The sequence below is a fragment of the Stylophora pistillata genome, chromosome 8 (assembly GCF_964205215.1).
Source record: "Stylophora pistillata chromosome 8, jaStyPist1.2, whole genome shotgun sequence".
Taxonomy (NCBI): Eukaryota; Metazoa; Cnidaria; class Anthozoa; order Scleractinia; family Pocilloporidae; genus Stylophora; species Stylophora pistillata.
In genome coordinates this window covers 28,412,672-28,439,666 of record NC_142526.1, presented here as the reverse complement: position 1 = coordinate 28,439,666, position 26,995 = coordinate 28,412,672, and the positions used below count along the sequence as shown (strand labels likewise).

The following is a 26,995-nucleotide window of genomic DNA, read 5'->3' as shown; positions in this document are numbered from 1 at the left end:
TATGAGTAGCAGAATGTGTCTTCAAACATGAAGGGATAATCGAGAGCACGTTGGACAGATTGGATTTTGGGACAAAATTATTCTCTTTTCACAAAACTTAAACAGGATATAGTAGGAAATTCGAATCTCTTTGTATTGATAGAGACTTTCCTGGCTGGTCAAGAACATGGCAGATTCACATTCAGAGCGTTTTGATGGAATGTTGCTCGCGATCGCACAGCAGTGCGAAGGAGGGATTGCTGAGGTACGCGATGGAATTACATTTATCCGGAATTATTTTCTCTTGAATAGATTTATAGATATGCCTTCAAAGGGAACAAATATGATAAAACATAGTAATTTTTTTCGTGGAAGTGGTTGATGCTATCATTTCCCGCGAAAACTATATCATTTGTGAAGTGCATGGAGTGTCGTACACCCTTGCTGTTCGTGTATCAAACTTTTCAAGTTGTAGCGAAATATATTGTGGTTCAGCTATTTTGACTGTGGGTGAAAATTTGATTTTCTTCGTTTGTAACTCTAGCATTTTGGGAAAGAGTACCATATAACCCCATACATTAATTCTGCATTCCACTTCTTTGTCTTTCACGACAAAACTTTATAAACAAAGTCTACTAGTCTGAATGCATAATTAATGTTGGGGTTATATGGTACTCTTGCCGCATTTTATGTTAATCTATTTTCATAACCTTGTTTTTGTTTAATGCGATCGCAAAATGTTCCTTTGCAGTTGCTAGATGTATTTTTTGGATTTCTGGAAAGAAAAACAGACTTTTTCATTGGGGCTGGGAAAGCAAATGCTGAAAAAATGGTATTGAGCAAGTTCAAGGAGCATCAGAAGAAAGTTGAAGAGGTTTGTTTGAATTATATGTTACTTTATTTGATTCTTATCATTTATTTATTTATTTACTCATTCACTGGGGCTCTGCTGGGCTTCAAATGTTCTGTACTTGGTAGATCATGTATACCATGCACACCTTGATTTATGAAATTAACTTTTTGGCATGTGTCAAAGTGCAACACCTCACAGCACTGGATCAGATACATTTTGTCATGAAGTGTTGAGAGCTCATACAATGTGGAGTGCATACATGCTGTAGATTTGAAATAACTTCGATCTATTTAGTTTGATTCCTCAGATTTCAATTTCAATTTCAATCCAGCTGTAGTTGATTTGAGCTCCATAATGCTTCAAGATTTCAAATTCTGTGTAGTAATGTGGGAATTGTAAGGACAGCTTCCTTGTTTTTCTGGAAGATTACTTATCATTTCCTTATCTTACTAAGGAGGAGCTGTTTTTATTACTGACTGTATCAAGACTTTGTCGCAGGTACACAGATAAAAGTACTTCTCTTTTTTTGGTGTTTATCAGAAAAAGGAAAAAGAGAAAAAGGAGGCTGAATCTTTGAAAGCAGCAAAAGCCCAAAAGGAAGCACAACAAAAAACAGAGGCAAAGATACAAGAAGTGACAGAGGAAGAAGCAGAGAGAATAAAGAGAGAAGAACAGGAAAGGAAAGAAAAAGAACAAAAAGAGGCTGAGGAAAAAAACACAAAAAAAGATGAAAAGAGTGAAAATGGAGAGGTGAGCCTTGATTCTTGTCATTTAAAAGTGATGAAAACATCTCAAGTGTTTTCTGTAGTCGTCAGAACATTTTCAAAATTACAATTAATGAATACAGAAAAAAGTATCTCATGCTTGTGATGTGTGACTAGTTTTTAGATTTAGTGTTGTCTTAATGTTTTGTTTAATAAAAACTTTTAACATTCTTACTTATTCTTTACCCTGCTAGACTGCCAAAGCTGATGGCTCTGAGGATGAAGATGAAGATGCGAAAGGAAAACTTAAACCTAACTCCGGCAATGGAGCTGACCTTGAAAACTATAGATGGACACAAGTGAGTAACCAAGCCTTATTCTTCATCTCACTGACCAGTAAACTTGTCAAGCAACTGCTAAAACTTGTATGGCTATATCATCCAAATAAAAATCTACTGCTGCATTAAATCCTGTTCAGCATTACTATGGTTTCTTACTGTAAAGAGTACAAAATAATAATCAAATTATTAGTAAATCATTGGTATTACAAGTGAAGGTCATTACTCATTGCTTCCTGAAATGTTATAACATAAGAGCATACATACAAGTCATGTGTTATTTGGAGAGCTCAGAAAAGTTAGAACAGAAGAAAAATTTAAGTTTTTGATAATCGTCAGTGCAGTATTTCTGTCCAAGAGGGATAGGTTTTTGAGTAAGTTTTCATTTCACAATCAAATGACTTATAACCAGTTGATTATCAAGGAAACACAAGGAAAGTGACCACTTTTCCATCTGGGAGAGCAGTTATACTTTACTGTGTAAGAAACTGGTTCAAGCTCTTGTGGTGTTAGCCTCTAGTCATGTGTGCAAGACTTGACATTTTTTTCTTTTTCCAACTGACTTGTAACTTATGTGAACTTCATTTCTTTATAATTATTTCAGACATTGCAAGAAGTAGAGGTGAGTTAATTTAAATACACTAGTGAGAAGAATAAAAATTGCAACTTGTCTTTTTTCTGGTATTTAATTAAGAGTTTACATATAACTTTTAAAAGTTTCACAATAAGTGAACCAATCTCCTGATTGCTGCATTGATGAATTTTTTCCGGTTCAAGTTGCCATTGTATTGTGCACAGCCACCTTTCCTGAATCTCTTTTTTCAGAAGGAAGGGTAGCTGCTGTATACAAGCTAGTCACCAGCCAGTCACCCGCACTAAAATATAAGTCACCTTAATGTACAAACTGGTTGGAAGGTTGTGTGTCAATAGAATTTTGTATAACAGTCCACTGTGATGAATTTACATTGTTCAGTCCCAAATCAGCATTGGATGATGTATTTATACTTATATCATTGAGCTTCCTCTTATTTACATGAAGAAGTTGTGATCAAATTAGCTGATAAGATCTGACAATGCTGGAATATAACTTTTTGTCACTGTTCTCTGACATATAACCACAATTATTATAAATTTCTAAAGGTGTTCTTTTGAATTTCAGGCCTGGATTCCTTTAAATGTCAGTTTTAAAGTGAAAGGAAGAGATGTAATTGTGGATATACAACAGTCTGTAAGTGTTTTTATGGTAATTATTACATGATCAAAACATCCATTTTTTTTTTTTTTTTTTTGTGTAGAACCATACTGCAACAAAACGATGATAACACAAAACCCTGCCTGCTGTCCAAAGTATTGTGGTTCAATTTGATTTCCCTCTTTTCTAACTGTGGCATTTTGTATTAATCAGTTATAAAAATGCTGTAAAAAAAAGAAAGTAGCATTTTGAATTGAGGGTAATAGTGAAGCCATAAAAATATATCAAATGTTTCCTCTGGTGAAACTTTTGTTATTCTGATGACAGACATTTAGTGCTTCTTGCCACTTCAAATGTTATGCCCAAATTTTCTTTTGAGGAAATTCTGGTGAACAACTTGTAGATAGTGCTAAAATATTTCTGCTTGTCATTGTAAAGTTTTAGTCAAATTACCTCGTTATATTCCTGAATTTCCCTGTTTTGTCTTGCTGTAAACTATTAGGTATAAAATTGGGTTTTATTATTTTTTCTTTCTTTCTCTGTACATAGCATTTAAAGGTTGGCCTAAAAGGACATCCTCCAATCATTGATGGGGACCTGCCAAAGAAGGTAACTAAAATTTAATTTATCCTTCATGGGCAAGGAAATTTTTAAAAATAACAAAATAAACAAAGGATTTTGCTAAACAGCGATGACCATTTAAATTTATTAGGTGAAGATTGAAGAGTGTTCGTGGGTGCTGCAGGATCAGAAAAATGTTGTCATCACTCTAGAAAAAGTAAGTGAAAACCAGTTTAACTGGGTTAATTTCTTTTCCCCATAAAAGACTTAAGCTGTCAAGTATTTTGAGGCGTGCAATTAGAAGTTATTTGGCTAGCTGTAAAGATCTTGACCCTCTTTTAAAGATTACAAAATGTTGTGCAAAATGTTCTTTTCTGTAAGATAGAAGTTAGCAAGATTGTCATTTTGGCAGGAAAATACTGTTAGTGGTTGTTGCATTATTATAATTGATAGTTGCCATTTTACTACCAGTTTTGTAGGCAGCTAGAAGTTAGTTTTTTTCTGGCAACCATTTCAAGATTCTAGGTCACCAAATGGTGACTGAATAAAGTTGAGTTTTGAGCTGTGTTAGTCACTATAATGGTTGTTTGCATGGACTTTTTGATGTTTTTTCAATGTAAAACCCATCTATTGTCAATTACTAATCACCACATGTGTGTTTTGTCAGGTTAATAAAATGGAATGGTGGTCACAGCTGTTGACAACAGATCCAGAGATTAACACCAAAAAAGTTCAACCAGAAAATTCAAAGGTTAGAATGCTATGGAGAAAACTATAAAATCACTACTTTTAAACAATATTTGTTTTATGCCTCTAGCAGAAACATTACAGCTGTTAAGCTCTGAAAACAGTAAAAAATTTCTGCGCTGAAGTTTAAAGTGTTTAATGTACATTATCAACTCAGATACGATGAATATGAAAGCAAAATAATTAATTTTTGTCATACCCCAACCCCCTCTCCCACACCAACACAGCACCATCATTACTTTTGAACTTACCTCTGTTGTTCAAACTCTGTAAATGTTAACCAGCAGAAATATTTTGAAAAATGCTACTGTATTTCAAAAAAAAAGTTAATCAGCAGAGATAATTTTTTGTTATAATTTTAAGGGTTGCCCTTGCTCCTGTTTTGCATGCTAGAATGAAATCAAAAGTGCTAAAAGTTTTATTTCGTAGTTGATTAAAACATCAGTAAAGACCATTTATGGCTGTTTTTTTTCTGCAGCTAGGGGATTTAGATGATGAAACACGAGGAATGGTGGAAAAAATGATGTTTGATCAAAGACAAAAAGCTGTAAGTGTTAATTAGGTCATCAGATTTATGCCAAACAGTATGATGAAAAAGATGGTATAGTGGTCTCACTTAAGTAACAGATTCGCTTGTCAAATAAAAAATCAACCTTTTAAACATTTGGCCGTCATTTGTAGATGAATGGATTTGAAGAAAATATAAGCGATTTCTCCACTTAAACTGAGTCAAAACTCAAATAATTACAAGTGCACTACAGAAAAACACACTCTAGATAGTTGATCATGACTGGATATCAGGCTTCTGAGAAGTCAACTTCAGTTGTAAAATTTGAACTTTTGATAACCTTGGACATTTGTTCTTTTGTTAGATGGGATTACCTACTTCAGAAGAACAGAAAAAGCAAGATATCCTGAAAAAGTAAGTTTTTCATGTTATTGAAGCAGACTCGCACATTTAAGGCTGATTTGAGGCTTCCTTAAAAAATGGAATTGAAATACCCAATGTCTGACTTACTTACATGAATTGCATCACTTAGAATGTTAGAGACCTGTCTTTTTCTTTAGTAAGGGGGACTCCCTCGTATAAGTCCTGTGGTTTTATCCCTTTAATTCCCAGAAGTGATTAACTTGTAAGTTTTCTCTATAATATCCTTACATCACCCTTCAAACAGGTAATGATAATACTCAAACTTATCAGGTAGAAGTTATTATCTTGATCTAACACCAAATTCTCATAACTTATTAATAAGGAAATGTGTAGCAGCAAGAGGGGAGAATTCACAATCAGATCTGGGGAGTTAAAGGGTGAATTGGGCTCCTTGCCTTATTTAAGTGTTGTTATTCAAGTATTGTAAACTTACTATTTTTAGTGATGTGAACCACCTTTCTCTTTATGAATTGCAAATAAAATTGTAATTGTCATTTTATATTTGATCCTTTTCACCAGGTTCATGGAACAACACCCAGAGATGGACTTCTCAAAAGCCAAGTTCTCATGAATTTTATCCAAGTTAATGACTTAAATCAATCAAGCTACTAGTTTATTGCTTGAAATTTAATGTGAGATGAGCAAGATCCAATATTGGCTAATTATTGCTTGGTTTCCACAAAGGACATTTTTGTGTGCTGTCTATTACCTTGTGTTTTGCAACAATGTTTTTTTTTTCCCCTTTGAACAAAACCTTGTCATTAATTATTGTACTTTGCAGCCATTGTTTGGGATATCATGAAAGACTTCCCCCAATAAAAAGGCTGTGAAGGAAATCAGAGATTGGTTTTCCTCTTTCTTTACCTGTAGAATGTAGAACACCATAGGTTTTGACACTGCAAACAAAAATAACTTGAGATGGTATGTAGAGCTATCAGATTGATTGCATAGAAGTATAGATACCCATCTATCAATTAAACAATTACCTTTCATTCAGTTTGTAGTTTTCTGCATGGTTATTTGTATAATTTGTTGGATATCACTCCCATTGTATTTTTGTTATTTCGTGATGATTAAATAATTACCTATCGATACCTAAAATTCATAAAAAAACCAAGAACCCATATGGAAACCAGACCATCCAATAATAATTAAAATAAATGGATGAGACTAATAGAATAATTTATCTCGAGATGTAACAATTTACTTGAATTGGGAAGGTTACCAGTGAGCCTCAAGTTTGATTTACTGTAAAAAAATTAAGCTAACTTTCACGTTTCTCGCCGATTAGCCGTTGTTTTAGGTTAGAAGTAACCTACTTGGGGTGTATTACCGAGCGAGCGATCGATGAAGTTGATGCATCTTATGAAGGGAAAGAGGACTTGTTGAAGAGAAAAAGGAAGCTGAACCAGGTGATCTGTGACGTCATTGCGGGGACCTGGGGAAAGAAATTTTAATGCCTTATCCCATAAATCAACGCGCGCACCAATTCAATCTGTTTTCGATCGTACACCATGCGGGAAAGTTTGCGACAAAGAAATGTTCTGAAAGACATGTGTCTATCAATAGACTGTCATTCATCCATAGTTTGGAGAGTCCGTCATCGGGTGTATCTATTATTTTGCCAACTTGAGCTTGAACATCAGAATCAGGAACATCTTCAATTGTGATACTAGCAGCTGCTACATCCACACTTTCTGTCTCAATATATTTAACAATTCCTCGAGACATACCAACAAAGCCAGTCTCACCATGTATCATAGAATGACCAATGATCTTTCCAACCAGAATAAAATTTCCATCCTCAAGCAGATCCCAGTCGTGAACAGGCACAAGGTGATTCGCTGTGCCTGTAAATAACATACTACCACCACTTTGGATTTCCTGGGTGCAGGAAGTCAAAGCAAGAAAAAAGAACTCACGGCTTGGGCCACCAGCATCACTTCTGAAAGGTGAAAATTTACTTACTTGGATGGCTTCTGTGAGTCCAATGCTGGGATAGTATTCTCGTCTCAGCACTCAATTCTTTCCCGCAGAAGACTGTTTTAAAAGTTTCATTTCCATCAGGGAGTACATTTTGATGACGTACTCAGTTTTATTGTGCAATGGTAATGTGCTTAAGAGACATGCACAAGCGAACTACCTGGCTCTGATGAGTTGGATCTTTCAAGACCAGATACCTTTCCTCGGGATTTCCATGGACATTCGAGCTTGGTTGGTAAGTTGCCTGAAGGCCTCCATCGGCTGCTGGCTTAAGGATGGAATTTTTTGTAGCAGCTCTTTCAACTGGCTCAATTTAGGCTCATTTGGACGCATCAGTCCCACCGTAATCCGGTATGGTCGTTTTTCACTTGCCAGGATACATTCCTCCGTCCATTTGCCACTCGATTTCTGGTTGACTTCTGCTTCAATAATACGACTCTGCCTTCGAACCTTCCTCTCCAACTTTGGTAATGACATGACATCTAGACTCAAGGAATCTTCAGTCATGAAGATGAACAGAAATGAAATGGACAGACTTGCAGAGTTGTGTAGCACACAACTACCTTTTTATACTGTAAAAATTCCAGGTATCATTGTGGTATACAGTATCAGTTGGGTTATATACTATACCCAATTTATGTAAAATATAGATTATAATTTAACAGGAATTTTAGTGAAAGGGTGCAAACTTGTGATAGGCATACATGTTATTTCCTAATTTTAAAAGGACTCTGATAATTTTGGAACATGTTGCTTTACACATTTTGTTTTTGTTATTCGTATTGTGTAGTTCCAGTAACTAGCCCATTATCACCCCTCTCCTCCACAGAAGGCAAATGAAAATTCCTGGGGGTCTCATTCTCAAATGCCTCAACCTATTTGAAGATTTTTCAGAATTTCTGGAGGGTAGGGGTGCTTATAAAATATCCCTTCCATGGGGGAGATATGAAATTTTACAGAGCTACACATTTCGTAGAAATATCCATAATCACCCTACAGACCTCTACCTCTATTTTTGCAAGGAAAGTAAAGCTAAAGACAACTTTCTGGTGCCTAAGTGTGCTAAACCAAAAAAACTTTCTGTGGATGAGATATAGATATTTTCTGGCACAATACAATCACTGTTGATGTGAACTAGTTTGAAAAAGGCACATTTCACCTGCTGCAATTTTTGCAATTCGCAAACATAGTGTTTCAGATGACCGAAACCCAAGGTGAGCAGTACCAGGGTAGTACTCCAAAAAGGCTGTATCATTCAAATTTTTATGCCCAGTGTTCCCAAGATTTTGTTTTGCAAACTCTCTGCGCTTTTCTTTAGTGGGGGCTTTTCCACATAGTTCATCTCAAATTTTTTTTTTTTTGGGCAACTCTCTGCATCTAAAACTGTCCAAACTGGTTCTGGACAGATGAACTTCATGTCACCCAGTTGGCTCTGGGGCTTCTGGGACTGAATAAGTAGATTTGGCAGATGAACTGCCAGTAGATAACCTCCTTTCCTTACCATCCCCACAAGTGTCTCAGACTAATAATTTTTATTTCTTGCCCAGTCAGTGGATGTTTAATTGTTTTTAGCTCTTGAAGCTGTTTGTAAACAGCATGACCCCATTTTTTTTGTTGTTTCATAGTCATCATTGCCCAACCAAAGGGCAACAGTCAAAACTGTGCTAAGTAAATTGTAAGGCTCAACTAGTTTCACTCTTACACTAGTTTCTGCAGTAAAATGATGAGACCATTTAAGCCACGGAAAACCATCTTTGTAATCCATTAGAATCAGATAATTGTTGGGTGTATTTAGTACACTCTGAGTTCCAGTTTGGGCAAGAAACAATGAAATGTACTTTTCAATGTCAACATGGCCTACAACCACTTCTCCAAATTCATTAAATTCTAGACCAATTTGTTTCAGTAATTCTTGGCGGGTGACATTCAGATTACCAAAAATCTCACCTTTACTTAAAATTGGATTGATGCCAATGGCCACTTCCAATTTTTTCCCCACTTGTTTCTGAGTGCATCTTGTGTTTCCTTTTGTCCAATCGCAAGGGACCCGACAATTCCACAAGAAAATTTCAAAAATGCCGAGTGCTGTTTTTTAAAAACACAAGGCATAACAAAATCCTTGAAAAAAGAACCACTGTCAATTTAAAGGAGCCAGTTACAAGAATTAGGTTTGTTCTTTTGAACTATTTCAGTGAACACTTGCCTCTGGTTATAGAAACCAGTGCTTGGTGAGGGCTCTGGACAAAACAGTGCTTAAAGTTCTGGGTAGTGCAGGAAAAGTTCATCTCTGAACTTGCATAATTTGCTGTGAAAATCATGATTTCCATCAGTTCCTTGCAGTAAAAAGTCCACAGGTGACACAATTTTTGCAATCTTTGGTAAAACTAAATCCACAAGTTCTTCATCATTCAGACAGTTCAGCAGTTCACTGACCCTTTGCTTCCTGGAATAAGGATTACTCTCGTCGTCTGGGAATTTTTCTGCACATTGTCTTAATGAAACCCGTTTCCGAGAGGTTGACAAGCCATCCAGTTTTTGCTCCGGATAAAGACGAAGATGTTCGTTTAAATTCATTTTGTTTTTCTAAAATTTAGCAGTTTTGAAATGGACAATGAAGTAGAATTACTGACTCGGCATGAAGCACATTTTCCTTTGCTCGATAAGACATCCAAGCAAACAATAAAAATCACAATAAAAACAATTAGCCGGCAAAAGAAACAATACATATTTTAAAGTACTTTAAATGCTGAATATCGCTTCGTCAAAAAGCCCGCGATAATGGAACTGACTTCGAGAGAGCAACGAAGGCTCGATCAAAACTTCCTTAAAATCAGCACATATAAAAAATAAAAAAAAAAAACACAAACACACCATTCCCAGAAACAAGGCAGCTTTAATACGAATAAAATTTACTGTTGATAAAGCGAATGCCCGATCCAGTACATAAGCAGAAGTAAGAAATAAAAAAGCAAACTTCCTACAATGCATGAGTACATCGAGCTTACGTTTGGATTGTCTGCAATGTTCATCGCGAAAAGCTGTCAAAGTATTTAACCACGCAGACACGGAGTTTCTCACGGCAGTAGTTGCATTGTTCAACCTGCCCATGACAAGTCTTCTCACTTGTTAAAGTGCGAAAGTAGTTAGCTAATTCGACCTCGCATCATGCCGACCGGCCACCATGAAAACAGATTGAATTGGTGCGCGCGTTGGTTTATGGGATATGGCATTAAAATTTCTTTCCCCAGGCCCCCGAAATGACGTCAAAGATCACCTGGAAAGGCAAGAACGAACGTGCCCAACCACGATTCATTATGGGCAGCGGCATTCCCTGACGGACCAATCAGAAGAAAGTTAAATCAACGAGTGGCAAGTTCAAAACTGTTTCTTCTCGCGTTTTTATGAAGGAGTTATTCGTGCGCATTTGTTTGGTAAATATTGTGAGATCTACCGATTTTATTCGTTGAAAATATTTGTTTGATTGAACGAAATGACTGAGCATCCACGTAGTTGTGTTTCGGACGGCGAAGAAGAGCTTGATGATAGTCAGATCGACCATCCTATCCGTGACAATGATGCCGACATTCGCAAGAATCTCTTCGATGAATTTGATGTTCCCACAAAAGAAAAGACCTCTTCCGGAACTTCTGGGAGAGAATGCATGAAGGTTTATTTACGAGCACGGCCATTTAGTAGCGAAGAACTCGAGGCAAACGAAGATCAACAATGTGTAGAGAGAGAAAGCCGTACCGCGGTTTTGATGAACGCGCCAAAGGAATCGTTCGCATTCAAAAACAGCACTCGCGCTGGCGGTGAGATTTCGCATCGATTTTCGTTCACAAATGTGTTTAGTGAGGGTACAACACAGAAAGAGTTCTTCGATGAAACAACTCTTCCTATAGTGACGGACTTTATAAACGGACAAAATTGTTTGGTTTTCACCTACGGGGTGACCAACTCGGGAAAGGTAAGCAAGCTTTCTGTTTTGTTTGAACATTTGTAACTGCGCGTTCAGTGAGCTGTAACTTCCTTATCTTCTCTCGAATGCTATTGGATTCATGATGATAAGCTGTAAGAATAAAATTATTACTTTTTTCTTGGTTGGGTGTTGTTCTGATGTCATTTACACGGTGATTTTTTTTCATTTTAGTTCCGTTGTTCATTAACTTTAAAACATCTTTGTTCACGGTGTGTTTTTAGACTTACACAATTCAGGGAACCCCCAAAGATGGTGGGATTCTACCTCGAAGTCTCGATGTGCTGTTCAACAGTATAGCGGGAAAGAGTTATGAGAGAATGAACCTCAAACCAAGATTCTGCACAGATATTATTAGGCTTACAGATGACGAGGAACAGAAGGAAAATAATTGCAAGAATGCGTTACTCTCGTCTCTCAACAAAGAAGTGAGTTACAGTAATTACCGGTAGTGGTGGGTTGTGAGATAAGCCTTTGAGGGTTTACTAGCCGGGCGATAGTTTTTTGAACCGAACTCTCACATTTATTAATGAATACACTCTCTTTTAATGAGAACGTCTAACAAAAAATGGGCAAATAAGGACGTTTTTATTTAACTGACACTCAGTCTGGGTAGTTCTTGTTATGTTCTTAAAATTTATTTTTGATCTCAACCTTGTTAAGCTGATAGTGAAAAAAAAAATATATATTTTTTTAAAGGATACTTTTTGAGATGAGAAGCTCATAGACATGGTTGTGGTATTATAAGATATTTATCTGAATAAGCAGTGCATTGTATTGTTCTTTCAGACTTTTGACATAAATGCATTTCTCAAACTGGACCAAGACTCTACAGCTGATTTGTCAAAAGTCAGTTGCATTGATGACTCGGCTCTGCAGAGCCAGGATAGAGGAAATGAAGGCAAGCAACATTTGAACTAGATTGAATGCAAGTTTACCTCATTTGTAACAGTTGGAGCACTTGTGCATGATTACAATTTGTAATGAAAATTCACCTCAAAGCCTTGTTTATTCAAGAGTTTGCTAAGGACATTTCCCAAGAGAAGAAGTTCATCATTAGTATTTTCTCTAAATTTGATTTTTAGAGTCTTCCATCGATAATGAGGAGAATGTCTCCAGGGTTGCAGATGAAACCACAATCAATGTAGATACACAAGGACCAGTTAAATTCTCTGTTTGGGTTTCTTTCGCCGAAATCTACAATGAAACAATCTTTGATCTGTTGGAGCCATGTCCTACAGGGAAAGGTAAAAAAAGAACAACACTCAGACTAGGTGATGACTCAAATGGGAATCCCTATATCAAAGGTATGTGCTGATTAAAGACCAAGGTCCAACCTTTGAGATAGCCTTGTTGCTTTATTAATTGCTCAGAAATGATTAATAAATTAGTTTATTCTATTATTATTGCAAATTTGCATGGTATAAAATAGGTGACTGTCATGTTCCCTTTAGCTTGTATAGCACTGTATGCTTCATTTTGTTTTCCTTTGGCCTCTTCCTGGCAAACAATGTGATTTATTTATTACATTTGAAACATCCAGAATTAGAGGTGCAAGCTAGTAGTTTTTAACATACCCTGGTAGATTTGTGTTTTCTGTCTTCAGAAACAACAAGGACCTTGTGCTTGAGAATCTGTCATAGCTATCTATGGTTTCTCACTTTCAGAACTAATTTGTTTTAATGGTCAAGTTTTTTTAACAAAATTGTACACTCAGCTAGACCTATCAAACGGATCATCAGTTGACAAGGATGTAACAATTGAGGAGGACTAAATTACCAATATCTGACTTTTCTCTTCCAATATGTTTTTGTTAATTTATTGTAACTTAAAATATCATTAGCAGTAAATGAATAATGCTATTAATAATGATAATTATCTTATAAAGTGGAAAATTTAAGGCAAATTGTTAATGATGCCTATATACATTTATTAATAAAGGATTGAGAGAAATTTATGTCTCCAATGCTGATGAAGCCTACAAGGTAAGATATGCTTCCATCCTTCTTCCTCTCCACCTTCTGTTTTCCCTTCTGGTTACCTGCTCATAATTACCAATAATTCAAATATGGCTTGTTTACTTGCTCAGAGGGGTGACATGTGATATTAAACAATCTTTTTTTTGTGTGTGTGTATAGATTCTTAAGATTGGCCAGAAAAATCGAAGAATAGCTTCCACAAAGTTAAACCAATGTTCCAGTCGTAGGTAAAAACAACAAATTGTTATTGTGAGTTACATTAGGGTCTTTTTTGGTCCATTCTATGGCATATTTGTTGTCAACTTGCATGGTGAGGTGATGATGACGATGATGGTGGTTGTAATAGTAGTGATGATAATGATGACACATGGAAGTGGATCTTATCATTGCAGACCAGTATTACTAACAATTAAGTAATTCTTTCAATCTTCAGTCACTGTATCTTCAGCATTAAGGTTCTGCGAGTTGTAGATGTTGATGCTCCTCATGTTGCAAGAGTTAGCAGGTAAGAGGTGAACATATCATGCAATTTCTCTCAAAATTATTAATTTAGATGTCACAAATAGTTCAAAAGACATTGATTGAAAAATATTACATGTCATCTACTTGTAGTAAAGTATCCTCCAGAACCTGTATATTTATAGACATCTACAACTCCATGTTCTTACATGGATTCTCTTGACACTTTTCCCCTCTATATCTTCATCAACCTCTGCGAGGGTGTCATCACAAGGGGCTGGGGTGTGAAGAGCCCCTTTGATCCATGGTATGGAGGGCCCAGCTGGTTTGGAGTGTATTTTAATTGCTCAGAGGGGAGACAATGCTCCACTTAAAGCAGTTACAATTAACATAATTTTTTTTTCTGCAGACTTTCATTTGTGGATTTAGCAGGATCTGAGCGCCACTCAAAAACCCAGAGCAAGGGAGACAGACTCAAAGAAGCTGGTAACATCAACACCTCCTTGATGACTTTGGGAAAATGCCTGGAATATTTACGTTACAATCAGAAAAACCCGTAAGTATAAGTTGTCCAGCAGACTGAAAATCCATGCTGATAGTAGTTTTCAGCTTTAGAATAAATGTCAATCATACTGTACTTTGTTTTTATTTTAAAAAAAAAAAACTGTCATCTTTTACCTCAAACAAAACTTTTAATTTATTTTTATAGGAATCAACCACTTATCATCCCATTCCGTGAGAGTAAACTCACCAGACTGTTCCAGGGATTTTTCTGTGGAAAAGGAAGGGCTGCTATGATTGTCAATGTTAACATGTGCGCTTCCATGTTTGATGAAACATTTCATGTTATGAAGTTTTCGGCTATCGCCAAAAAGGTGAGAAAATATGTAGATATTTCTCATCTCTTTGTGCTGGATGTTACCTGACATATATCATTAATTGGAAAATTTAGTGCAGAAAGTTAATAATTAAAAGTCAAATCTTTCAGTGTACAGTTATTGATGTCTAATTCTCTCATTGTTTATTGTCAGGTGACCACCAGAGTGTCCAAACCGGTGGATTTACCTCCCCCAGCAAAGAAGGCCTGTGCCTTGGCAGCTACACCACACTCCAAACCAGCTAGGCCCTCTGTGCCATGGATCAAAGGGGCTCTTCACACCCCAGCCCCTTGTGATGATACCCTCACAGATGTTGATGAAGATATACAGGAGGAAAGTGTCATAATGGAACCCAACCCTTACCAACAGGTTTGTCCTTCATAGCCTCTGAACAGGCCTTTATTATTATGGCTTTGGCATAAGCATTTCTTTGTTAGCGGTAAAGTATGAGGCTGTGAACAACAAGAGCGACGCAAGAGGTCTTCTTGGAGTCTAACACTGACATTATTACTAATTATAAGTTTTTAAGTGTAAGTCTGCTAATTATTAACTAACTTTATACAGACTCCCATCAACAGGTGTCTACTACTACTACTGGGCACCATTCAAATGACTTATTCACGACATGAACATTAAAAACCAATTAAACAGAATAACCTAACTTTACCAACAGATCGAAACTGACCAATCACAACCAACTTATGCCAGTCGAGTCTTACACCCAATAACATCTTGACAAATCTGACCATTAAGTTTATAAAAACAGGACTTAGAACATTGGTTTGACAACAAATGTTCACTTTGATGATGACTTTGGCTCAGGACTAACCTCACCTGGACTATCAGAATACACTATCAAATATTACAAGTCCCAGACCCCCCACTAATCTTCCCCCTGACTTGTCTCAAGTCCTCTAGGCTTAGTCTCTTAACACTTTTTTTACTCCTTGAGGTTACTCTAATTACTGATGTCAAGCTGCCAGAGGGCACAAAATCATTAAGTAAAAAACTAGTCAGTGAAAAAGAAGTGTGTTGGTTAACATCAGATGGGGTTTGAGTCTGTTATGCTGGCATATGATCTTACTTTCGTATCAATTTTGTCACATTTAGCAACTTGTGGACTTAGTTAAAGTTCTCCAAGAACAACTTATTGAAGAGAAACGCAAGATGCAGACTCTGGAAATAAAGATACGAGAAGAAGTTTGCAAGGAAATGGCTGAACAGCTTGTTTCCATCGAGGAAGCCTACAGGTAACAAAGAATGAAAATGTGTTAATATCAGTCTCCCTTGTATCAGCCGAACCTGTAAAGCGCGCATATTTGCAAGACATGACGTACTTGAACATATAGAAGTGAAATTCGAATGTGTCTTTCAGCTGAGCTGTGTGTTAACTTTCAGTTAGTTATGAAAGGTGTCCCAATAACAGAACAGAGTGGAAACTGCGCAATTTGTTCTCAAATTTCAGTCAACGTGTTAAAATGGAGGTAAACGCTGTAGAGGAAAAGTGTGATCGCAGGATCGAACTGCTCACGCAGTCGGTCAAGAAGTCTAGAAAAAGGGCCCGGATCGAAAGAGCAGAAGAAGACGATGAGGAATGGGTGCCAAGTGTGTTTTTACATGCAGAGCAGACTAAAGTGCGGGTGAGTAAGTTGGTGAAATAGCTATATACCATGGTGACAGAATGATTATGTGTTTGTGTAGTAAAGTTGTTCTCTTTCAGTTCATGTAGCACGACACAACCAGCTTTGCTACTCTGCCCAGACGGGAGGGGTTTTTGTTTTGTTTTCTTTTTCTTTTCGCATCACCACTAACCCGCACCGTTTTATTAGATTTCCTTACCATTTCCTCAGATCCCATTTATACTCCTGGATGGAGAGAAGCATACAACAGCTTCTCCGCCTCATGCTCTCTGCCTGGATGGGACGCTAGTTCATCGTAGGTTACCCCTCACCCCTCCCCTTATATTTCGTCAAGCTCCCTTGAAAGTTCGCAGCTCCTGAGTGGAGAGAGGTGTTGTGTCCATCCCAAGACCGCAACACAGGCTCGCGTCCAGACCTCTACTTCAGACGTTCAACGCACCACTGATCACTTTTCCATCTCACCTCCACAAATATTTCGATGGCCTATTGGGTCAGCATCCTTATGGCAAAATATTTGTAATTGATTTAAGTCGTAGTTCTTTTTCACTATTTTGATCCGTAATCAAGAAATCTGCTATTTGTTTTTCAGGAGCAACAACGACTCGTAGGTGGACTGAATGCACAGATTGCTGAGTTGCGCCACGAAATCAAACAACTAAAAGAAAACAAACAAGAACAGGCAGCGACCTCAGAGGCAGTTTTGGAACTACAGGCTCATTTGAATCACGCTAACGAGGAAGTGGCAGAACTTAAACAGATGCTTGAAGAGGCTGGCGAAGCATTCTCGGAGAAAGAAGCCGAGATAAGTAAACTGAAAGCAGCACTTGATGAACAGGAAGCTTGCATTAAAAAACAGGTGCGTTCGAGGCGATAGAAACTCGACATTACCAACTGCACGAACAGTTCAGTGTTTTTACTCAACTCGACGTTTTTCACGTTACACGTGACCCCCTGTACACTGTCGTGACCAGATGAAAACTCACAATCATATCCATCATTTCTCAAACGACAACGAGAGGTCAATTCAGGGTCTGAAATTGGCAATGGCCGTCAATGCGACTGAAAATGGACTCTTGGCGACCAGAATTTGAATTTGTGTAGGATGTAAGGCGCTGTGTATGCCTTGTATCAGTTGTGACATCAAGTTTATCCTTCACTTGGCGCTCCCTTATCTGTGATTAATAAACAAGTGATTACTATATTTAGTCGTGTTCGTGTCGTTCCTCATGCGGCGGTGGTCAACTTTTCTTTGCCCTGGGACCAAGTTGCTTCTAAGAAGTAGAGAAACACCTGTCTGAGAACTGAGGGGAGACATTGCCCAGGGATATAGAGGGGAGAATTTTTCTAAACTGAGGAGCAGGGTTTGCCGTTTTAACTCGCCAGAAGTAAACAAGGAGTTGTGTAGGAACATGAGAAGAATAACACTGAAACTAAATAAAGTGGAGTGAAGATAACAAAAATATTCTGAACTGTGACATGAAACAGAAGCTTTACGTATAGGTAATCACATGATTGCAATTTGGAATAAATAAGCACGAGTAAATTTTTTCAGACTAACAAAATTGCATGAGCCCGTAGGGCGAGTGCAATTTGTGGTCTTTGAAAAAATTTATAAGTGCTTACTTATTCCAAATTGCACGAGAAAATCATGTGATTATCTATTAATAATATACATGAAAAAATACGAGGTAGCTTCTCATAACTACGCTGAAGAAAAGCGCGCGCATCACGTGCAAAAATATTTATTCAAACCCTGCAAGTGACATTGACATCGACCAATCATTCTGACCAATCGGAATGTCTGGTTTGTTTCTTTCTTTGCACTGAATTAACTCTCTTCTGCACTGAATTAACTGAAAACTGCATTCATCTTAACCAATCAGAACTGAGAAATTTTTTCATGTATATTATTAGTTTAGAAAAACGGCTTTACTCTGAGGTTTTCGCCATCTCCAAGTTAGTGGGTGGCTGTTGTTAAAGAAGTGAAGATAGAATTTAATTTAGCGATCTGACTCATTCGGCCCACTTGACAACTGAAGAAAACTGGCCAAACTTAGTTGTAATACTTGTCCATCAGATAGTTTGAAGCAAACGTCAATGTGACAATGTGACAGCTACACTGAGGGATGATACGAAACACGACCAGACATATGAGCTCGCTAACAATTTAATTGACGACTTCTTAACTCAACGTCCCTTGATAGCCTAACACTAAATTGCGGTGAAAGATGGAAGGCATTTGGTTCTGTACTAGTTTAGTGACTCTCCTTGGTACTCAGGCAAAGTCCATGACTTTCTATCTTCGTTTAATAATTTTCTTGTACGTATATTTTGATACTAGTTTTCTTAAAAGTCGACCGCGCGTTAGTATTCAAAATGGCTGATAACACGTAAAGTTCATTACATTGACGCCGAAGTTCATAAAGGCTATCGAAGCTCAAATATCCCACACTTTCCGTTTTCTCAGGCGAGCTTGAATCGCTCGAGATAGCCAGACTAACTCCCCTGTGTTTTGTTCTCACCGCATACAGGACGCAACCCTACAACATCTCACGAATGAGTTTGAGAAAGGGAACGCAGCGCCTATAAAGACGGAAAATTCCTCTGACCTTTTGGGGACGCAAGGTGCCCTGAACGCTGCCTTGGCCAAACTTACAGACACAGAGCATCAGTTAGAGACAAAAAACACAATGATGAAAGAATTGGTTATGACATTGGAGGAGACAAGAGAAGAATTAGCCCGTGAGAGGAGTTATGTAGCTCAAGCATTTGACAACGATGAAGAACTAATAAGAATAAAAGACGAGCTTCAGAAAGGAGAGCAACGCTGTAAAGAGCTGGAGAAGGAGATCTCGTCACTAAATCAGGTTATTGAGGATTCACAAGCAAAGAGAAACGCCCTGGCCAAGGAGACAGACAACGTTATTTCTGAAAAGGCCACCAAGATGGCTGCTTTGACGAAGAAACTTGAGGCAGCTACTCAAGAGATTCGTGATGCCAAAGCTGAAGTGGAAACTATCAAAGGCGAGTGCAAAGAAAAAGAATCTCGACTTGAATTGATGAAGAAGGAGTTTGGCGAAACGGTGACAGAATTGGATAACGCTAAGAAAGATATTTGTGATAAAATGGCTGCATTGGACGACGTAAGGAAACAAGTTACAGAAAAGGAGACGGAACTGAAGAACATTCAAGAGGAGAATTTAAAGACGATAGCGGAATTGAAGAGTGGCAAGAAAGCTCTTGAAGAAGAGATCGCAGTTTTGTCCAAGAAAGAATGCGAACTTTATCAGGCAGAGCGTTTTGTAGACTTGAACAAAGAAAATGCTCAAGACAAGGTAGGAGTAGAAACAGAAATCTGGGAGAAAGATGCAGAATTGCAGAGTGTCAAGAATGAGAGCAGGAGAAGGATAAATGAGCTGGAAACCGAGTTGGCAGAGTGTAAAAAAGGAATGAAGAAACTTCATGATGACGATAGTTTGAAAGAATTGGAAAAACAGTTGGAAGAATCCACAAAAGCTCTGGACAAGAAAAACAATCAGGTTATTGCCAGAAATAACACCATTAAACGCCTTGAAGTGTCCTTAGCAGAGAAAGAGAAGCTTCTGTCGGAAATGGAAAAGCTACCCAAGGAAGCTAATCTGAGAACTAAGGAAGAATTGAAAACGTTAAGAAGACGACTCGTCCAAGCTGATAAAGAGAGAGAAGAGACTAAGGAAATGATGGCTAAAATGGACGGGACACTTGAAGAAACCAGGATGGAACTTGACAAGTTAAAGAGAGAGAACGATGAGAAATCCGCCAAATTTCTTAAAGAACTACAAGATGCAAGGGCGGAAATCGAAGGAGAAAAAGAAGAAACGAAGAAGAAAGACGAGCTCATTCAGTCTTTGGAGGGGAAGTTAAATTCTCAGCAGCTGAAGAATGCCTGTTTACAGGCACAGCTGGACAATGAGAAGAGAAATGTGTTGGAAAAAGAGAAAGCTGTTGAAGAGGCGAGTAAAGAAATGTGTAATGTGCGAAATGCGTCAGTGATTGACCTTGATGAGACGAAAAAGCGCCTAGCTTCTATGGATGGAAAAGTTAATGAACTAAAAGATGAACTTTCTGCTGCGCACGAGACGACTTCACGATTGCAAACTGAAATTCAAAGATATGAAAGCCAAGTTATACCAGATCTTGAAAATAAAGTGAGATCGCTAGAGGAAGAAATGACACGTAGTGACGAGAGGATAAAGGTACGAGTAGTGCTTAGTTTTATTGAAGTAACTGTCACGCACTTTGAGCTCTGATGATTAATCATGAAACAATTCTTAAACATATCACAGCGGCATAAAACTGTTTTCACAACCTAAATAATTTTCAGTTGCGATCTAAAATTTATTTTACATCTGGTTACATATCAATTATTTGCACTTCACCGAATGACTAGCTTGCGATCAGGTGTTCATTATTAGCGCCTCAGGATGCGCGTTTTTCTACAAGCAGGAAAATTTTAGACGAGTCAGGAAGGGTTTTCGGAGGTCTGGCACTAATAATAGGGACTTTCAGCAAACCACGACGGCTACGGCAACGAGAACGTGGAAAAACAATAGATCTAATTGGCAGAACAATAGCCCAGCACGTGCGTTTTAAAACTTTGTACATTTCTTAGCCGTCCTTTGCAAAACAACAGAGACCTTAAGCAACCACGACGGAGACGACAACGAGAACGTGGAAAAACAATAGATCTAATTAGCAGAACAATAGCCCAGCACGTGCGTTTTGAAACTTTGTACATTTCTTAGCCGTTCTATGCAAAACAACAACGTGAAATCGCCAAAATTTACGTCGTCTGCGAACCGAAACCGCGGCGGCAAATTAATTTAATTTCCATTTGGAACTCAACGCTACTTTTATACGTCCTGCTGAAGTTGAGCTGTGGCGGCGTATGAGACAGTAAGCTCATGTAGCTATTTTTGAAATTCTGACTAAGAGTAGGAATTCATTTTTTAATCGAAGTCTTCCTTGGCGTTGCCGTCCTGACTGCTAAAGGTCCTTAACAACGTGAAATCACCAAAATTTAAGTCGTCTGCGAAGCGAAACCGCGGCGGCAAATTATTTTAATTTACATTTGGAACTCAACGCTACTTTTATGCGTTATGTTGAGTTTGAGGTCTGGCGCCCTATGAGACGGTAAACACATGCAGCCATTTTAGAAATTCTAACTAAAAGTAGAAACTCATTTTTTAATCGACGTCTTCCGTGGCGTTGCCGTCCTGACTGCTTAAAGTTCCTAATGTCATTGCTACAACCCTTGCCGACCCCTCCCCGACTCGCGTTGCTCAGGCCTCATTCTTTCCCGCGAACAAAATACGTTCGTATGTCTCTGATCGTCAGACCTGGTTCATCAGTATTTAAGGTAAATGTTGCTGTATTATTTTTTTTCGTTTTAGGAAGCCGAATCGAAGTTGGAACAGGAAACAAATGAGGCAAACACAAGACTGAAAAAAAGAAACGAGGAAATTGAAGAGAGGGTGAAAGAAATCGACGAGCTGAGAAGAAATATAAAGACTCTAGATCAACAAAAGTTCCAAGAATTGGACAAGGTACGGCTTTTTTCTGATCGATCGGTCTTCTTCAGATCCTTTCGAATTTTTTTTATGTACACAGATTCTGGCTGTTAAAAATCCTCTAGTTTGGTTCGCTGTAGGTTCCCTTACTGGAGATCGATTGTTTTTGCTCACTTGGCAACTTGGCTAAGTCCCAGCACATTTTGAATTACTGCTGAAGAATTGGCTGACTTTCAGCTTGAACTACTCCGTGAACGTGGCAGAGATACTGCTCAGTTTTTCCTTTTGCCTTAGAGAGACTTAATTAATGTACTGTTTTTTTCATTAACTTGTTGTTGACTTAGTCGGCTTCTTGGTAGCAGATATACGCCGCACGTAATTCTATTTAATTTGTTTGTTTGTTTGCTTTTCCATGCTTTTCCTTTTTGATCGATAGGTGTGGAAGGAAATGATGTCCATGCAAAAGACCATCGAAGACAGGAACAAGACAATCGACGAACTGGAACAAAACATTAGGAAAGCATCAGTTGAAAATGAGAAATCCCGAGAACAGATCAGGACACTCGCGGACAAAGTGAAAACGCTGAATGAAGAAAAGAATTGCATGGAAGGAAACCTGCGTTTAGTCTCATCAGGTAGCTGCTGAAACAGTTTCATTTTCTCAATAATATTGCTTTGTATGGAGGATGTTGAGTGATCGCTGAGCAAGGTTTGTGACGGCTAGGGTATGCCTGACACAAAAGTTATGTCGAGTTGTACTGTCTGCATACAGTAAAAACTACCTTAAGCGACTACAGAGAATGTAAAGTCTGTTTGTTTCAAAAGAGTAAGAGTAAGGGAGGTCAAATCAAGACTTCTTCTATGTACATTTGCATGATTTTATAGTGCAGTTGGACTGTAAAGGTTTTTCATACATGAGAAAAAAAGAGAGACATCATGTGTTCAACGTAATGCACTTCTCAAATGTGCTTCGGAATCATGTTCTTGTTTTCCGCAGATGCAGGAAAGGACAAAGATGTGATTGCCAACCTGAAAAAAGTTTTAGAAGAGCAAGATATAATATTAGCTGAACAAGGACAGGCACTTGACGAACGTCAAGGTGAATTGGAGACTCTTTCCACAGAACTGCAAACTTGGCAAGAAAAGAACGCCTTTGCAACCAAGGAGCTGGACATAAAGAAAAAGGAAATTACCAACTTGAAGAACCAAGCGATGGCTGCTAGTGATGCCATGAAAAATATGTCCAACAAGAACGAAGTTTATGAGCGAAGCGCCTCCGAGCGGATGCGGAACATGGAGAAGGAAATAGCCATCTTGCAGAAAGAGCGTGCTACTCTGGAGGAAAAGCTAGTAAAGAAGGATGAAGAAATCAGCAAAATGAACGATTCAAGAGACAACATCATGAAAACCATGCGTCAAACATTAGAGGTGGCTAACGCCAAAAAGGCGGAGTATGAGATCAAACTGTCCACCATCCGCGAGCAGTGTAAGCAGGATTTGAGACGAGAGATGGAAGAGGAACTGCGCAAAACGAAACGGGATTACCAGAGACAGCTTGACGACAAGGATAGGAGTATAGAGGAGATCAAACATGAGAAAGAAAACGTGGAAAGAGAACTCGCTGCTGAAAGAAGCGACTCTTCAAAAACAGATCCCTCTTCTTCGGTGAGAATAAAGTTTAAGAGTTTCATTTTGTATCCCTGTTGATCCTGTTCACACTCATCAGTGCTAGTAGTGCTGTGGGTGTTTGAAATTAAATTAAGTCTTCTTATTTGTTTTCTGTTGCTGATTTGTTACTTTTCCAGCTTTTCACTTGTATGAAGAGTAGGAACATTATATCACTTGGAGATCATTTTTCAGTTATTGCTCATGCGGAAGATGTTTCACAATTTCGACCTCAGGATCTGCTAGCAAGACCTTATCGCTTTTTCAATTAACTTGAATACACGGAATTCATATATGTGTAGTGCGGTTTCATGAAATGTATGAAAGCGATCCTTGCAGTAATAAACTCTACTTATGTAGTAGTGGAAATTAGACCTGAAAAAAATATAGGCCCACACGGGATTTGAATCCATGACCTTTTTGTTTGTTTCTTTAGGACCCTTATGTAGCAGACAAGGCGAATCCGACGACGTCTTGTTCAACATTAGCGAAGAAATGCTTGAAGAGGAACAGCAGTGACATCCCATTGGCTCAGGTAACTTGACGAGCCTGTTCATTTCTGGCTTAATGTTGGCAAAAATGCTTATCTTAACAGTTTTGTTATATAGCCCTTGGCGTTCTTTGCTCTGTTTCAGCTCAAAACCAAATGGACAAAAGCACAAAAAACAGAGGACAGTGACGAAGACTTTACTCCGGGTCCTTCAAGAAAAACGTGAGTGCACACACACGTACGTACCGACCGGTTTTCATTGTTTGGGATGAAAAGTCATCTTGGGAATGAAACAGTTTAGTCATTACTGTACTTACTTAAACACGAAGGCGCGCAATATAAGGAAGTCTTCCCTGGGAAGACCTAGGCTCATTTGTCACTCACCGTTGACGTGTGCGGCTCAAATTTAAATGCTGGTAGACGAACAAAAGGAGCTAATAAGATATCTATTGTTTACTTCCACCAGCATGGTGGCATGAGGTAACGGGCGAACCACCTACTTCGATCTCAAATTTACCGCCACAAATAAAGACAGTTTCCATCGGAGAAAGGAAATACAAATCTCAAAAATTCTTGTGTTGTAATGAAGACATAGAACAATTTTGAGGAATGTGTCCGCTTTCACTGCTTTAGAGTAGCTGTAGCTCAAGCTGACTTGACTCTAAGAGTTCAACATCACACGACGGTTGATTGACAAATTGTCCAGTGGGACCTAAGGCTCCTTTTATAGCGCGCCTTCGTGTTTAAAATTTTTAAAAGTAGTCACTTGTTTTGCCTATTGCCTTAAACCACGTCCTGCAACTTAAGAATTCTCCCCTAAAACGGATTTAAAAGTTCATCTTTACTCTTTACATAGGCGAAGTCGCGCGAACACACGACAATACGTGAGAACCAAACAGACAACGTCCGCTACAAAGTCGACTACTTTACCAGCAGAAAAGTCGTCAATGGTAACGTTTTTAGTACTTGTCACCTGATTAGTGCTTTGGAGAGTCAGTTGTTATCAGTGAATGATGAAGTGTGTTTTGCTTTTTTTATGCAAGAATCCCTGAAATGCTAACTTGATTCAATAAATTTTCAACTCGGAGCATTGAATTTCTAGCGTCCAGATTTGCTCACTCAACTCATGGTTATCCGCTCATGTTCCAAGTTATCTTATAAGAAAATGCAATGCGCCGGCAGTTGCGGAGCTGAAAAAAAGCTCGAAATGTTCAAACGTTCAGGATTTAGTGATTTTTGATAAAACAGTTACTCCATTCGCGCTGGTTGGATACGAGATTGGTCATAGTACCATCTCATGTCCAACGCGCGTTTATAGTAATAATTGTTGGTAATATCTACTTGCAGGACGGGACAGAGACACCTAAAGGAGAATCAAAAAATGGGAAACTCTTCCAAGACTTGCAAGAGAACACTGCAGGTGTGAATTTTTGTGGAGCAATGACCCGATGTTGAACCTAAAATAACCTAATTCGTGCGCTGATTGATTAGATGTGCTTCTTGTTGAGCTCTAAACTGTAGAACTCTTTTTCAGTTGACGACTGTGAAAAAGGCTCATCGCAACCGAATGAAGAAACAGAAAATATTCCACCAAAGTTAACTCGATCCTCCACGAAAAAAGGAAAGAAGCTGTTCAAGAAACCCTCTGGGGTGACAGCTCTCTCGTCTCCGGCAAAACAGGTACAGTGATCTTCATAAGGCACAATCCAACCAGCTTGGAATGACATTTTTTTCTGCAACAAAGATTTTTAAGTGTATCTCACTGTATTTGCATCTTTTGATACCTTAAGGGATGTCGAGAAGTGAGGGAAGAGCAAGACTCCACCAGAACCATCATTGCCAGACAATTACGTCCACGAGCTGTTAAATATTTCTAGTAAAAGAATCGCATAATTGAATAAAATCTCGAATTATGATTGGTTAACCCGGCGAAGTATTTAGTGAGGAATTGCGAGATGAAAACGAAGCTAAGTGATATTGTTTCGCATCTCTTGTTTCGCTCTCAGGATAAAAACAAACAATATTATTGCTTTTTATTTTTTATTTTTTTTTTGGACTTATTTTCAATTATGCGATTCAAAGAAAATCCTCTACCGAACTCGTGAATTCCGCGTTAAATTGCACTTGAAAACCGATATCGAGCGCAATTTAATGTGGACTTCCCTCGTCAGGTAATGCATTTTCCAATAGAGTTGTAAAGTTGGTTTCTGAAGTAGCGTAGAAAAACTCGAGGTATTAGAATCAAGTGTTAGTTCATGCGCTTGATTCTGAAGTTTAACTAAGCATGGGATCATGAATCGTAAACTAATTGTGCTCTTTGTTTAGGCACGTACGTATTTTGAACGAGCTCTACGAGCTCCTTGACGCTACGTGGGTAGATAAAGTGTTGATTGATTGTGCGAATCAAACAGGGAGATTGTTTTGTTTCCCATTTCATGTTTGTGGAAATACCGTATTTATTCGATTAGGCGCCCACTTCAAATAAGTGCCCACCCTGAAGGCAGTAAAAGTTAGTAAGCGCCCACCCCACCCCCAAAAAGTACTTTTCAAGCGCCTAACCTCGAATAAGCGCCCACCCCCCCCCCCCCGACAAAAGAAATTAAGAGCACAGGAGGAATACGGGTATTGATTATTACGATATGGTATTTCTTTATTGGCTTACAATCTCTAGTTTCATTGTTTCATTTTTACTTACTGAAAATGGTGAAAATTGAGAAGGCGCCCAGCCTCGAATAAGCGCCCACCCTGAAAGTCCAAAAATTAATTAAGCGCCCTGGGCGCTTAATCGAATAAATACGGTACACAAATTCTGACAAAAAAATAGAAGAAGAGGACGACTCTTGTTTGGTTATTTCGCGCCGTAAAGTAATTGCAATGGGTTACAACATTTTTTACACAATCTAGTAATCTTAATGTGTGGTTTTCGATTTTTTTTAGCATGCTTTAATTTCTATGTGATACGTTCATCAAACTTCGGTTTGTTACTCAGGTCGACTTCAGTGAATTTATCACACGAGAGAACAATTTCGGTGAAGGAGCTCCAGGCCAGCTTGATTAGATCAGTTATCTAC

At 38.2% G+C, this 26,995-nt stretch overlaps 2 protein-coding genes and 1 long non-coding RNA gene across 4 annotated transcripts in view; 2 read left to right on the top strand and 1 right to left on the bottom strand.

The window, feature by feature from the left end:
- Nucleotides 1–14: 14 nt before the first annotated feature.
- On the top strand, nt 15–6,395 carry LOC111323978 (nuclear migration protein nudC). The gene is made up of 12 exons (XM_088730015.1): nt 15–244; nt 731–853; nt 1,373–1,582; nt 1,791–1,895; nt 2,479–2,496; nt 3,034–3,102; nt 3,616–3,675; nt 3,779–3,844; nt 4,295–4,378; nt 4,853–4,921; nt 5,247–5,296; nt 5,825–6,395. The coding sequence occupies exons 1-12, from the start codon at nt 167–169 to the stop codon at nt 5,874–5,876; spliced, it is 984 nt and encodes a 327-aa protein (XP_088586141.1). The 5' UTR covers nt 15–166; the 3' UTR covers nt 5,877–6,395.
- A 4,250-nt stretch (nt 6,396–10,645) lies between these two features.
- Nucleotides 10,646–26,995, top strand: part of LOC111346073 (uncharacterized) — an 18,269-nt gene continuing 1,919 nt past the window's right edge. Inside the window, exons 1-23 of the mRNA XM_088730406.1 lie at nt 10,646–11,255; nt 11,489–11,692; nt 12,054–12,165; nt 12,350–12,571; nt 13,206–13,249; nt 13,403–13,470; nt 13,677–13,748; nt 14,112–14,258; nt 14,412–14,577; nt 14,734–14,949; nt 15,691–15,830; nt 16,046–16,220; nt 16,810–17,076; nt 18,752–20,455; nt 21,653–21,805; nt 22,206–22,404; nt 22,767–23,434; nt 23,871–23,969; nt 24,070–24,146; nt 24,781–24,874; nt 25,272–25,344; nt 25,459–25,604; nt 25,715–26,995. The exon at nt 25,715–26,995 is cut by the window's right edge and continues 1,919 nt beyond it. Of these exons, the coding sequence (XP_088586532.1) occupies nt 10,779–11,255; nt 11,489–11,692; nt 12,054–12,165; nt 12,350–12,571; nt 13,206–13,249; nt 13,403–13,470; nt 13,677–13,748; nt 14,112–14,258; nt 14,412–14,577; nt 14,734–14,949; nt 15,691–15,830; nt 16,046–16,220; nt 16,810–17,076; nt 18,752–20,455; nt 21,653–21,805; nt 22,206–22,404; nt 22,767–23,434; nt 23,871–23,969; nt 24,070–24,146; nt 24,781–24,874; nt 25,272–25,344; nt 25,459–25,604; nt 25,715–25,801 (5,610 nt within the window). The 5' untranslated portion in view covers nt 10,646–10,778 and the 3' untranslated portion in view covers nt 25,802–26,995. The remainder of the gene's footprint in view (nt 11,256–11,488; nt 11,693–12,053; nt 12,166–12,349; nt 12,572–13,205; nt 13,250–13,402; nt 13,471–13,676; nt 13,749–14,111; nt 14,259–14,411; nt 14,578–14,733; nt 14,950–15,690; nt 15,831–16,045; nt 16,221–16,809; nt 17,077–18,751; nt 20,456–21,652; nt 21,806–22,205; nt 22,405–22,766; nt 23,435–23,870; nt 23,970–24,069; nt 24,147–24,780; nt 24,875–25,271; nt 25,345–25,458; nt 25,605–25,714) is intronic.
- LOC148725745 (uncharacterized) lies at nt 13,394–16,810 on the bottom strand. 2 transcript variants are annotated; one of them, XR_015990652.1, is made up of 2 exons: nt 16,420–16,810; nt 13,394–15,824 (listed from the first exon to the last, which is right to left on the bottom strand). It is a non-coding gene; the product is annotated as an uncharacterized LOC148725745 (long non-coding RNA). The 2 variants fall into 2 exon arrangements; XR_015990651.1 differs by lacking the exon at nt 16,420–16,810 and adding an exon at nt 15,918–16,049.